We start from the raw sequence: 14,256 nt of genomic DNA on the forward strand, positions 1-14,256 counted from the left end.
CAGTGGTGGATTAAAGAGGCATCAGGTGGAATCAAGACTAGAAATACTTGGTGTTAGAAATGTGGTCCCTGGTTGGCAGTGGTTTGTAACCTGTCCAGGTAGGGACCCGCACTCTAGTCAGGATAAGGCAGTCAGACAGCTAAGATTGCCAAGGCGCCACACGTAACGCACTCAGGCGCACCACGCTTATGGCGGTGTGCCAGTCCTCGTCACAGAGAGGGGGCGGGGCTGGTGACGAAGGCGAATGATGCTGCCTGCACTAGCCCGACCTCGCCAAGTCATTGGCCAATTTCAGTGAGGTGTCACGGAAGTGCTTGAAGGGGGAGCTGGTTTGCGCAGTTCCCACCCCTTTAAAAGGGCAGCAGAGCGGCAAGACAGGCTCTTTTTCACCACTTGCTGCTCTCCCGACAGAGCACACTGCTGGCTGTCCCATCAGGGGCTTAGGGCAAATCTCCCTTTCTGCTGTTTTGTTTCATTTTTGCTTCTTGTTTGCTGCAGGATGTCGAGGAGGTCTGCGAGCTGCAGGAGGAGCACTACACAGACCTCATCAGCTGTTCTGCGAGGCACAGGCAGAACACATAGGGCCAGCTTGGAGCCGTACGGGCTTGAGTGTTTCACTCGCCTGACCCGCATTTCAGAAACTGCGGTGGCGGCTCTAGCAAGGAGGCCCAGGTGAGGGGGGATTGTTTAGGTGTTGCCCGCTTTGGTTTTCCCCAACTGCAAGTTGGCCTTTTTGTGTTGTATTTGCAGAGGGGGGGGGGGCAGCTGCAAGTTGGGCTTTTTGTGTTGTATTTGCGGGGGAGGGGGGTGAAGCTTCTCCTTGGTTACGAGTATAGTCATACCAGGCGGTGGATGCTGACATCTGGTTTTGGGGTAGGAGGGGCAGCGTATGTATTTTATTGGTACTTGTTTGCTGGGGTGAATAGGTAGGGGTGCAGTGGTGTCGTTACTAGTTTTAGGTATTGCCCAGGTGAAGCCACGGTGCAGTGGTTCGTTGTCCAGGCACGCTTGATCACTCGGGAGGGTCTTGGCATTTTAGGCAGGCAGACAACATTTGGGGCTGATCATGTGGCTGTGCTTGGTGGGTGTCTCTTTCAGTTGAATTGTTAGAGCATGAAGTTTAGGTGGTGGGCAGCAAATGATGCCTAGGACACAGAAAGGGGAGAAGCGCACGCACATTGAAGAGCTGATGGAGGCAATGATGCGCTGGGTGGATGATATGGGCCAGTCCTTGGCAGAGTTGAGGAGCCGGGTAGATGGGCAAGAAGTGGCTAAGGAGAGGCCTAGAAGGGCTGGGGTAGCCCCAGAGCAGCATTCCCACCAGTGCCCAAGAAAGCTAGAGCCAAACAGGGCGAGAGTGAAGGTCAGGGGCCCCCGCAGGTTCCGGAGGTGGAGATTCCGGGCCCCACAAGCCATACAGGCGTAAAGGGACCCTCCTGAGAGGGCGGATCCGAGGGCTTCAAGTGAGGTGCCATCGGGCAGACTGAATGCAGGGGGAGGCCCTAGTCGCCTGATTTAGTTACCAGTTTGGCTGCTGTGGTGCTGTGGTTGCCGAAGTTCAGAACATGGGCCCCTATGACCGGAAATAGAGCCTTTTTGTCTGAAGGAGATGATTTGGAGAAAGCTAGGAAGCTGGTGGCACAGGTAGAGGGGTCTAGGCGGATGGGGGCCCAGCCTGTCCCTACAAGGCAAACAGTGATTAGTAGTGTAGCAGCTAACACGTCTTACCTGGGCTGTGCAGAGAAGGATAAGAGTGCACCAGAGGCTGAAAAAGCCAGTACAGCAGCTGAGGGAGCTCCCACCAAGAAGCGAGACGTAGCAGTCTCAGGTAGGGTGCAAGTGTTGCCAAGGTTATGTTTGGGGAGATACGGTCACCACAGGAGCGTCTGGGCAGGCACATTTCACCGGCGGTGAAGGAAAAGATTTGGAAAGGGGACTATGTGAACATGTTTGATTTGCTACTGGACAAGCCGGAAAGGGAAGAGGTAAAAAGGTGCAAGGAGTGCGCGCACTCCAGGGAATGTGGTCACTGGCAGTAGCAGCTCATAGTGGGAGTGCTGCGGGGCGTTGGGGCGGGGCGGGGGAGGGGCAATGTAATTCACTTTATTTATTTATGTACTTAACTTCGGTCGGCCGTATGCCGGAGTTTACTACCCCCCACCCTGCCCCTCCCCCGCCCCTCTGCCACGCAGCACTCACACTATGAGCCGCTACTGGTCACTGGCCTTACAAAAAGAAAATAGAGGAGACTTTGGTTAATTGGGTAAAGGGTTTCTCCAACTACCAAGCAATTATGGCAGAAAGCTTCACTGGTTTGGGTGCCCAAATGGCATGTTATCAGAACAGGATTGCTTGTGCGCATGATGAATATGGGGGTGTGGGGTGGAAGGAAGGTTGAAGGCAACTGACTCTGATTTAACATGGGACCTGATTGACCTCATTATGTTGTTACGCCACATGAAACAAGTGCGCCAGGACTCCACCCCTGGGCAGTACTTTCAGGCAGGCCCCTCGGCTAGCAAGAGGGGAGGCGGTAAAAAAGGGACATGCTGGGATTATAATAAGCGAGCCTGCACCAGGCCACCCGGGGCATGTAGGTTCAAGCACGCTTGCTCATTTAGCGGCCTCTACTCTCACCCCGTATCAAAATGTTTTAAGAAAACTAAGGATAAAGGGGGGAAGAAACAAGAGTGATGACTTACCCCTCCTAACGTCACTGATACCATGGCTTAATAGATACATTAGTCCAACCACAGCCCAAATTATTTTGAGGGTTTTAAGGAGGGTTTATGGATTCCAGCACCTGGCTCCCTGTGAGGAATCAGCAATCTGTTAGGTCTAACAGGGCAGTGGTGGTAGCAAAGACTGAGAAGGAAGTGAGATTAGGGAGGGTGGCTCGACCATTTGAAACAGAACCATTGGAGGGTTTTGTCTGCTCACTGCTGGGGGTGGTGCCCAAGAAGGACCCGGGCAAATTTCGCCTAATACACAACTTGTCCGCTCCCAGGGGGGCAGTCATTGAATGATGCAATCGACAGCACATTATGCTCGGTCAGGTATGCCTCCCTTGATCAGGCAATACAGATGCTCCATGAGCTGGGGCCGAGTACCCTGCTAGCAAAATTGGACATCGAGTCAGCGTTACACCTACTCCTGGTGCACCCTCAGGACTTTCATCTGCAGGTTTTCAGCTTGAGGGGAAGTACTAAATGGACAAGTGCATGCCCATGGGTTGCTCAGTCTCTTGCCCATACTTTGAGAAGTTCAGTTATTTTCTTGAATGGGTTTTCATGCAGGAGATGTGCCATCGGCGGGTTCTGTATTACTTAGACGCTTTTCTTTTCCTTGGCGCACCAGGTTCGCCAGAGTGTGGCAGGGCATTGCCGTCTTTCTGCGCGCTGATTGTCAAATTTGGAGTTCCTTTAGCTCCAGGCAAAACTGTGGGACCGTTGACGGCAATTGAATTCCTAGGTATTGAGTTGGACTCGGTTAATGAGGTCTCCCGGGTCCCGCAGAGGAAGGTTGCTGCTTTCTTCCTCGCGCTGCAGGAGTGCTTGAGTAAGGATAAGGTCACCTTGCACCAGCTACAAAAAACTGTAGGGCAGCTTAACTTTGCGCTGAGAATCATCCCCATGGCACGTCCATTTTCGTGTTCCATCGCACAAGCAAAGTCGGGCCTAAGGGAGAAGCATCACCGCACCCGATTGTCCAGTGAGGTCCGCCGGGACATGCGTATTTGGATGGCATTCCTGCAGGATTTCAATGGTACGGTGGTTTGGCCCAGCCCCTCCCCAAGTCCAGTGAAGAGCTGGGCATGCTGACAGATGGAGCAGGAAGCGAGGGTTTCGGTGCCATCCTGGGCCCAGCATGGTCTGTGCAGTGTTGGCCACTATTTTGGGTGGAGTCCGGTTTGGCAGCCAACATAGGTTTCTTGGAACTTTTCTCCATCCTTGTGGCATTGACCATTTGGCCGGAGCAGCTTTGCAACCAATCAGTTAACTTTTGGTCCGACAACATGACAGTGGTGGAGTGCATTAACCAGCAGTCAGCTAAATGTAAAATGATACTGCGGCTGTTGAAGGAGATAGTGCTGCAATGCATGAAATTGAATGTGTTTCAAGATGCAGGTGTTCAGGTCACACCACCCGGAAGCAGCGGTATTCCCTACGCCCTTTCCAGACCATCTATGGAAACTTGGTGCCCAGGCCTATCGGACCTCGTGGCAGCCAACTTAGCACCCAGGACGAGGCGGGCTTATAAGGGGGCTTTTAGCGCTTATTGTTCTTTCCTTGGGAAAGATTGGGAAGGGGTGTGGCATGAATCCTCCGCTATCCTATCATTCTTGAGGGCATTAAGGGAGGGAGGACGTTCCATAGCGTGCGCACAGCACCACATGGTGGCGATTTCCTTCTTCACAAAAATGTGGGGCCACCGGGATCCAACCAGCACTTTCATAGTGCAGAGGACTTTGATGGGATGGCAACTCTTACAGGAGTCACAGTCAGATGCTCGGTGCCCTATTGGCATAAGCACACTTGTGGGGTCACCGGAAAGTGTTTGTAGGTCCACCCGGGAGGTTCATCTTTTAATGGCGGCCTTCACCCTGGCATTTTATGGTGCTTTCAGGGTGGGGAAACTGGTGTCAAGTAATAAGAAGGATTGGCAAGGGGGGCTTCAGCTGGCGCATATGCCGATGCAAGGGCGTTCTGTGTCCTTACTGATCGCATGGTCAAAAACGGGCCAGGGAGGCAAGGAATTCAAAGTCTTATTGCACAGGGCACAAGGGAGCTCATGCTGACCCGTAGGCAACCTCGAGGCATTTCTGGCTCATAGACCGCGGGGGCAGGGAGTCCCCTCTTAAAACACGAAGATAGCACCCCTCTCATCAAGTTTCAGTTCAACAGGGTTCTTGGGTTAGCCCTTAGGGCAGCGAGATGGACCCTTCTGAATTTGGTTCCCATTCCTTCAGAATCAGGGCGGCCATGGAGGCCACGGCTAGGGGTCTTCCGGGCCAAGCTGTACAGAAGATTGCAAGGTGGTCCTTGGATTGCTATAGGTGCTACGTTAGGCTGCACATGCTTTAAGGCTATGACGCTTTTTCTAATAACGGTTTCTTTCTTCGCTTTTCACAGTTTATGTCCTGTGACGCAGGAAATAAGCTTGCCGAGTGCACCAGTCGTCGGATTCCCGTGCAGCCCAGGCGTCCGCCTGGGGGCCGGGTGTAACTGAAGTATTGGTTATAGACCATTCTTATGTATAAAGGTTGAAACATGCTTTTTCCTCAGGGAATTATATGGAACAGACCCATCAGGTGGGTTTCAACATCTCTTTTCATGGACAATGGGGGTTACATCTGGAGCAGTTAAGGAGCATGTTGGAGTCTTTGTTGGTTATGGTGCGCACGCCCCCCAGAGTTGTGGTAATATATCTGGGGGCAACAATTTGGTACATATGGGCAGGAGGGACGTGTTTGAGGCACTGATCATTGAGACAGAGTGGTTGGCGAGGAGATACCCACAGTTTTAGCGTCATCCCATCCCGAGGTTACAGTGGCGGGCCGGCGATTCAGTCTGGGCCCTGAATCATTCTGTTAAGAGAATCAATAAGAAGATGGATAAGTTATTTAGGTCCCCAAACATCCAGACCATCTCACATGGATGCATTCAGGGGAGAGGTTTTTCCTACAGGGTGGCGTCAACCTCTCAAAGCTGGGGAATGAGTTCTTCTTGGAAAATGTGTTGGCATGGTTGACCTGGGGGTGAGACAAGGCATGACCTTGGGTCAGGTGTGGGGGAGCCAGATAGTGGGGGAATATGTTGGCCTGTGGCGGTAAGGGTTGATTGGTGGGGCATTTATGGTCCTTAGTACGCATCCCCATTGTTAATGGAGATAGGTGGGGGACAGCGGTCTCTCATGGACCTCCAGGGGCCCCTTGCGGCCAGGTGGCTGGAGGGTGCGGGGGCGCCAAGCTAGTATGATAGCGCAATCCTTTGGGGGGTGGTATTTGAGGGCATTGTGGGTGCCCGAGGTAGGTAACCTTCTGGGCAGACGGGCCTCCTGTGCAAGGTCACTCCAGGGGAGGTGGGGACCTTGCACGTAGTTGGGACCAGTCATGATCTTATAAGGAGGCTCGATGCAGGATACGTAGAGACAATGTATATTTTTATAGTTGAGGATTAGGAATGGCTATGTATTAGAATCTCTGTTAAGGTTAGCCATCCACAAATATTTTAAATAATATTGTACACAAATATTGGATGGAGTGTTATGGGGGTTTATGCATATTGAAATGAACAAAACATTTTGATGTGTTGTTTCTGTTCATAAAATAGGGCCGGGGTTGTTACAACCCCTAACCCAAAAAGAAAAAAGTTCTGTTGGTAGTTGTGTGCAATCTATGGGGGTTAGAGGGGGTGGTACCCACGAGAGTTATGGGAATAGGGGTGTTTAGGGGCGGGGACTCGGCAATACCTGGCCATAAACCTCTGCTCATTCCCTTGGTAGCTTGGCACGAGCAGTCGAGCTTATCTCAGAGGCAATGTGTAAAGCATTTGTGCATACAACACAGTAACACAGTGAAAACAATACAAAAGGAGTCCACACCGGTTTAGATAAATAGCCAATATTAATCTAAATAAAAGACAACAAAAATCCAACATACACAAGTCAAGATATCACTTTTAAAAGGCTAAATAGGTTTGGTCCATAGAAATCAATGGATGCGGTTCTTTTAGCACAAAGTACCTTAGATGCATTAAAAATCAAAGATGCAACAGGCGCAGGGGAGGTAAGGCATTAGAAAAGCAAAGCGATGCGTTGGTCCCTTACTCTACAGGGGAGGTGATTCGTCAGTTCCTTACTGCCAGGGGAGGTGATGTGTCAGGTCCTTACTGTCAGGGAGGTGATGTGTTGGTTCCTTAGTGTTAGGGGAGGTGATGTGTCGGTTTCTTACTGGAAGGGGAGGTGATGTGTCGATCTCTAGACACTCGACCCCTGTTCCTTACTGCGGTGCAACGTCGATGAAGAGACGGCGTTAAGGGACGATTTCACAGCCGCGAAGCAGACACTGCGTCGATTCTCCAGTGGTGAAGGAGGTGTGGCACTGGAGTTGGAGCGGTTGCCATGGACGTCAGTAACACAGAGCTCGGGACTCACACTGTCTTGATTTTTCAGCCACAAAGCAGGTGCTGCATCGATTCTTCAACCACACTACAGGTGCTGATTGAGAAAACGGGTGCTGAGAGTCAATGCATGGATTTTCTCACCAGATGACACTCCCAAGGGCCCTGTCTCTGGATTTGGTACCACTTGGCAAGTCGGGGTTCTCAGCAGAAGAACCCAGGCACTGGTAGGTAAAGTCTTTGATGGCCCTGAGCCTTCCAGCAGGAGGCAAGCAGCACAAGAAATAGGATCCAGAAAGCAAAGTCCAGACCTTTCACTCCTGGAACAGAAGCAGCAAGCAGCAGGCCAGCACAAAAAATCAACAGGCCAAATGGAAGTCCCTCCTACAGCATCCAGCTCTTCTTCCTGACAGAATGGCCTTAGTACAGAAGTACTCGGATTTTGGGGTGTCAGAGATACAATACTTATACCCCTTTCTGCCTTTGAAGTAGGCAAACTTCAAAGGAAAGTCTTTGTAGTGCACAAGACCCTGCCTCTCCCTCACCTGGCCCCCGACAAACTACAGGGGGGTAGAGACAGCTATGTGTGAGGACAGGCACAGCCCCATTCAGGGGTCAGTAACAACTCCTCCCCCCACTGTAGCTCAGGAAGGCCCATCAACCTGGTGATGTGCCATCAGGATATGCAAGGCACATCTCAGCTCGCTTTGTGTGACTGTATAGAGTGACTGCACAAGAGCCCAACTGTCAGCCAACCCAGAAGTGTAGTCTACAGACAGGCAGAAACACAGAATGGTTAAGCAAGAAAATGTCCACTTTCTAAAAGTGGCATTTTCTAACACGCAATTTAAAATCCAACTTCACCAACATATGTATTTTTAAATTGTGAGTTCAGAGACCCCCAAATTCCAAATCCCTATCTGCTTCCAATGGGAAATTACTCTTAAAAGATATTTCAAGGCAATCCCCATGTCACCCTATGGGGGAGAAAAACGAAATTATCAGTATTTCAATATTAGGACATGTAGAACACACAGTACATGTCCAATCTTTTAAATACACTGCACCCTGCACATAGGGCTGCCTTGAGCCTCCCTTAGGGTTGACTTACATGTGCACACACAGACACTGCAGTTGCAGGTCTGATTCATGTTTACAGGGCTACTCATGTGGGTGGCACAAACAGTGTTGAAGGCCCACTAGTAGCATTTGCTTTACAGGCCCTGGGCACACTTGGTGCACTTTACTTGGGGCTTACTGGTAAATCAAAAATGCTAATCTTGGACAATCCAATCGCTAATACAATTTACACAGGGAGCACTTGCACTTTAGCGCTGGACAGCAGTGGTAAAGTGTTCAGAGTCCTAAAATCAGCAAAAACGAAATACAGCACACAGTCAAAAAACAGGAGGCCAGAAGCAAAGAGATAGGGAAATCACTCAAAAGATGCCAGGTCTAACACTCGATAAGAGCTGTCTGCATCTTCTGACCCAAAATTATGGATCCAGCACTTGATCATTCTCAAATTAAGCAGTGGCAGATGTTCTCCTAAAGGTGTATCTCAATGGTAGACAAGAAAGATCTCTTTATTCAATAATGGCTGTTTTTTCTATGCACAACTGGAAGTTGTTTCCACGATAACCCCGCACATTTGCTTATCTTGCTAAAATTAACAGAACTGTGAGTAATAAGTGGAAATCCCGATGACTGAAGAAAGTGAGTTGGACAAGACGCAAGTTTTAACCACCGGCTACTGCTCTGTGCCTGTACCTATCAAAAGAAGGACAGGAGACAAGTGGCCCTGTCGAGTCTTCATTCCTTCCATGAATCTATCCATCTTGACTCTGTCCCATCACTGTGCTTTCTGCCCCTCCTCTGCTCCCACATGTTTTCTAACTTTCTTCGTTGAGACAATCAAAGAGACTCTGGCTAGTTTACTGATAGAGCTACTGAGGGTAAGGGTAGGGGGCTGACACTGACACTATCCTATGGCCTCGGTCCATCCCAGGACCCAACAACAAGACTCAGCAGGCAGGGTATGAGTTGCTAGTGCTGGGGATTAGGGAGGAAAAAGCAGATAGAAACCAAGAAGTTTAGTGTGAGGGCAACTTGAGGTTTAAGGGGAAGGCAGAGTGTTCAAGCAGGAGAGCTTGCATTGGCACCTTTGCTGGCGTTTGACACACCTGGATCAAACCACTCTTTATTTAGTTTAATTAATAAATGAATGTATTTATTTTTGTATCTAATTATGTGTTTATTTAGTTATCTATCTATTTATTTTATATAGTGTTAACTAGAACCACTAGAGGTTTCTACTTCACAACTCTTTAAGGAACATACAAGTAAATGAGACAAATAATTTTATTTAACATGGTGACAGACAGAGGCTGACTATTTTCTATGTAGTAACGATGCTGAAACATATGTATATGACCAGAGTAGAAGACAGAAGGGCAGAGTACTCAGGAGTGGAGGGAAAATGTACGACAGTGACAGGAGGGAAGAATGTACAGACAAGTGCAGCACAACTGGAAAAATAAGATGTATTTTACATGGGTAAAATGAAATGAAGGAGAGAACTGAACAGTATCAACTAGATAAAAACTAACTAGATAAAAAGTAGAAGAAAGAAATACCTTCATAGTGACACAGACAACACAAATAGACACTAAGAGCATTAACACAATAGGGTATATCATTGAATAAGTTAACAAGCTGCTTATTCTAAATCCAAGAGGGCAAATTTGAGGAAATCTGGACCCGGACGTCAGAGCTGAGTCTTTATTTCCAACACCCTCAATAGACCATATGCTGAATTTTACAGCAACACAGTGACTTGTTAGACATCCAATCTCTACAAAAGTGTCAAGCTCTGAAGGACATCAATATTCTAGCCCAGTTGGAAGGGACAAGTTCACACCAGTGCCCTTCCTTCCCCTTTGCACTCCCCTTCCTATTGGAGAAGCCAAACCTCTTACCAATATGCAGACTTGCCTTCTTAATAACCTGTAAGAGACTCCTTGAAAATTCTCATTAGAAACAGGGTGAGATATCATTTTAACATTGGATCACAAGCACGAATGGAAATATGTACGTACCATTGCATGTGCACCGCACATTCCTGTAGAAGCGTGGGCTAACAAAGCTGATACGAGCTGTGCTGTAGGTCATCAGCGAGTGTGAATCTATAGACAGAGTCTGCTCACAGTGCTGCTCCTGGCAGTCAAGTCCAGAGCAATTCTTCTCCAGGATGGCCGAGATGCGAATCACATTTTCCAAATGCCTCCTCGCGTTTGCCAGCTTTTGAATCAAGTAGGCAGGCTTGTAAAATCCACTGTTGCTCATCTGCACAGCGAGCAACATGTCAAGCTGACTGGTGGCCACTACCGGCTGGATACTGAGGATATGGAGGCTGTCCTGTTTCTGGCTGAGAACTGCGTTCCGGAGCGAGCGCCTAAACGCATGCATGTGGAGACCAACAAAGTCTTCAGGGGACACGTTTTCGAAGCGGATGGTGACAGCATTGAGCAACATCTCCTGGATCAGTTGCTCCACATGGACCGTGATATCCACTGGCACGTGGAAGCGGCCATCACTGACAGAAACATTCAACACATATTTGCCGCTATCAAGACCTCCCAGAGCAATGATCTTTCCATCATGGCTGTTGACCTTGAACAAACTCTTCTGTGCCGATCTGAGCGTGTACGTAAGCGCGTCATACACATCTTGATCGGTTGCGTGAATCTTCCCTATGACTCCACCAGGAAAGTCATCTTCCATTGTGACTATAAAGATCTCCAGTGGAATGGCAGTGGGTTTGTGAATACTTTCTTCAATCACGCGGATCCGGATGTGGGACTGGGAGGCCAGCTGGGGTTTTCCAGAATCCTTTGCCTGCAATAATGGAAAGGAAAGTGTCCTCCATGAGTGGACCAGAATCACACTTACGAATTTCTTAAGAGGATTAATAAAGTAACTGTTTAAAGAAATAATGTTACTTCCACTGAAAACATGCTTGTCTTTGAATTACTAGCATAGTGTATTACTAAATTGTTTACAATCCATTTGCCTAAAAAAGATTGAAAGAAACAAAGTTGATCTATTGCTAATCTGTTCATGTGACTGAAATACAGTTTCTCGTACAATTCCAATCGTGACTTTTCCGCATCAAGATGACTGAATGTATTCCGATTGTGAATTTCTCAGTACACTTCATCAATTTTCAATTAATAGCAGTGGCAAAAAATCTGATATAGTCATGCTCAATAGAATAGGTACAACACATACAATGACTGCACATTTTCGACTACACTAGAAAGCTAAGCCCCAAGGCCATTCGTTTTTCGCCATCCCCACAGGAACAGCCAGTGGACAGTAACTATGAGGGTGTTTTTTGGTGGTCGTATTAGTTGGAGACGGCAATGCTGATCAAGTCTGGTGGGACACAGGAATTAAACATGGTGGGCTGTTATCAGGCCTGGGTAGGGTGAGTGCAATCAAAGCACTGAAAGCAGCTCTGAGGGAGTGGCACACCCTTATCCCTTCACACTGAAGTCTAAGCCGATTGTTCCTCTTGTCTCACACAACCCAACTAAATAAAAGGAATGAGGAGCAAGTGGCCCGAAAAGCAGTGCGGTTTCAAGGTATCTTATTATTTTAGGCAGGAACAACAGATATTTGTCAATCGGTGGTGCTCCAACTAGACATCCGATTAAGGAGCCGATATAGTCCCCAAGCAGAGGACTGAAAGGGCTGAGCTACAGTCTGCTGCTGATGAATACATCAAATATCACCTGGTGTGAGGTGGCCCTAGTCTTCTCTCTATGCACAATATCTACAAGAAATGTATTCGGCAATGGCTGCAAAAGAAGATCAGCTCTTCCAGCTTGGAAAAGTGGAAGAAGTGCATAGTCCTGGCAAAAGTTAATTAAATACTAGTGAATCATGGGAATTGGGTAGCATTGGTGTCTGATGTACCTGGTTAATGTGGAAAGAGGTGCTACAACAGCGCTTTATAGACCAACATAATGCGGAAACGGGCCTCTCCATGTTTATTCTACATGGTGGGGAAATGAAGATCTGTTCAGAACAATGCAAGACAATGGAGCTCTGGAATTTAAATTTAAATGTGTGCTCTGCATATTTATTCAATGTGGGAAGTGGCATGGCAATGGGGTTTGTATACCAAGAAAATGTGACAATTGCAATGACCATTATAAATTATGTGCCTAAAAAATATCGAAGCCGGCATTGCGGTGGCGCTTTACATATGGATAGAACATACTTGCCAGGGAAAAGTCCGTATAACGAAATGCTGATGGGGATATAGAGTGGTATAATGTTGAAACTAGAATAGCATTGGTGCTTATCCTAGACATTACGCAATAGACATGAGCCCACCTTAAGTTGATTTCCTAAGTAAGGGTCATAGTTGATCCTCCCCTGGAGTCAGAGAGTGTCTGTCAATCCATAGGTCGCGTCCTTCTTCAGGCAAGGGACATATCGTATCATGGATAGCTTTGCACCCTTCATTTTAATTAACCTGCCTTTTAGTCCACTTAATCACTGGGAGGGGTCCTATAGGCCCATACAACTGCAAAAGAATGACCTAGGAACCTGTAACTTTCTGCAACTCATCAAATCTCCACTCTGAGCATCAATGTGTGTGGAGTCTAGAGCCGCAGGTTTTCCAGAATTGGCACTTGATTTGCAACTTCTCATCTAAATTTGCCTCTTCGTGGCACTGTTTAGGGTCTGTGTCCAGTGGTTCCAGTGAGGTGCATCACTCACGCACACAGCACTCTCACAGCCAATCCACATGACAGCATCTATAGCCAGCTCAGGGTAGGTGACTGCCACCCATCTCATCTCCCTGTCTCAGTGCCAGGAGTGGGGTACATCACTTTCATCAATGTTACCATCCCACGTACCCAATTTTCCAAATGTATGGACTTGCGTGTGGTCTCCGTGCTTAGTTTGCTCACTCCAGTTCTTTTAGGATGTTGCAGTGAGCTAACCAGCGCTGGCAAAAGATGCTCGTCTCTTACCGCTTCATCTCCATCATTTTTTTAATAAATTTTTTTAATTGTTTATGTCTTTTAATTTAAATGCCAATAATTAATAAAGGAAATCATAAGTGACTTGGAAAAGGTGTAGAGGATGTGTGTTTTTGCGTGTGCACGCATGTCTACATAAAATGTGAATATTGGTGAGTAAAACAATTTGGATATAAAGGATATAGATTTTGAAATGCATTACCTGCACAGCAAGTAGATACTCAGTCGCGTCTGTGTGCGTGAACATCGTCGCGGATCTTAGAACGCCATGCTGGTCCAGCGCAAACGCCCCATCTTCATTGCCAGACAGGATGGCGAAGGTGAACGGAGGGCCATTATGGAAAGAGTCTTTGTCTGTTACCACCAGCTGCAAAACACTTGTGCCCACTGGTTTGTTTTCCTAAAAAATAAACAGCAAACAAAAAGTTAAAGAAGAACTGTCTCTCGCTTTATTATCAATGAAAATGAAATGCTCGGTTATCAATACACAAGAAAAAACACCTGTGGCCTCATACAGATCTGAGACCAGTTCTAAAACTGGACGCACACTCAGTGTGTGCCCATATCTGCACAGTTCCCCTCAAAGAGGCGTCGGTGCAAATGGGTGCAAAATCTTTGCAGAAAGATTATTTACTGGTTATGCCTCGTTTTTTCACAGTAACACATATCTTGGGTGCAACAACTTAGAAAGTTTCACAAATGTTCCTTGCACCCGCAACTATTTGTCCCCTGTTTCACATTAAGGGGGAAATGAATGTGAGAATCGTTTATCACAAGATGTCGAGGCTCAGACATTTCTGCAAACTGCTGTGCTTCATTCTTCTTACAAGATCATATCAATATTTATAAAGCAGATGTCGTTGCATATCACGAGTCTTTTTTTCACCTTAGTTCGTAGGACATACTCTATTTATTTCAAAGGCCTCCACAGACATTACAATCTATGCTATGAAGCTATATACATTGGTTCCTCCATAAGTCACACACAGACGCCATGCTTGACCAGCCCCAGTGCATCAATAGGGTGACGGCACCCAAAAATTGGTGATAGCAATGAAGGTGCACTCCAGGGTTTG

At 47.6% G+C, this 14,256-nt stretch overlaps 1 protein-coding gene across 4 annotated transcripts in view; it reads right to left on the bottom strand.

The window, feature by feature from the left end:
* FAT3 (FAT atypical cadherin 3) overlaps window positions 1–14,256 on the bottom strand; it is a 748,816-nt gene that overhangs the window by 94,560 nt on the left and 640,000 nt on the right. For all 4 annotated transcript variants that reach the window (XM_085623129.1, XM_085623130.1, XM_085623128.1 and 1 more), the window contains 2 exons: window positions 13,383–13,580; window positions 10,220–11,018 (listed from right to left, as the gene is read on the bottom strand). In XM_085623129.1, the coding sequence (XP_085479255.1) occupies window positions 10,220–11,018; window positions 13,383–13,580 (997 nt within the window). The remainder of the gene's footprint in view (window positions 1–10,219; window positions 11,019–13,382; window positions 13,581–14,256) is intronic.

Source organism: Triturus cristatus, chromosome 8 (assembly GCF_964204655.1).
Source record: "Triturus cristatus chromosome 8, aTriCri1.1, whole genome shotgun sequence".
Lineage (NCBI taxonomy): Eukaryota > Metazoa > Chordata > Amphibia > Caudata > Salamandridae > Triturus > Triturus cristatus.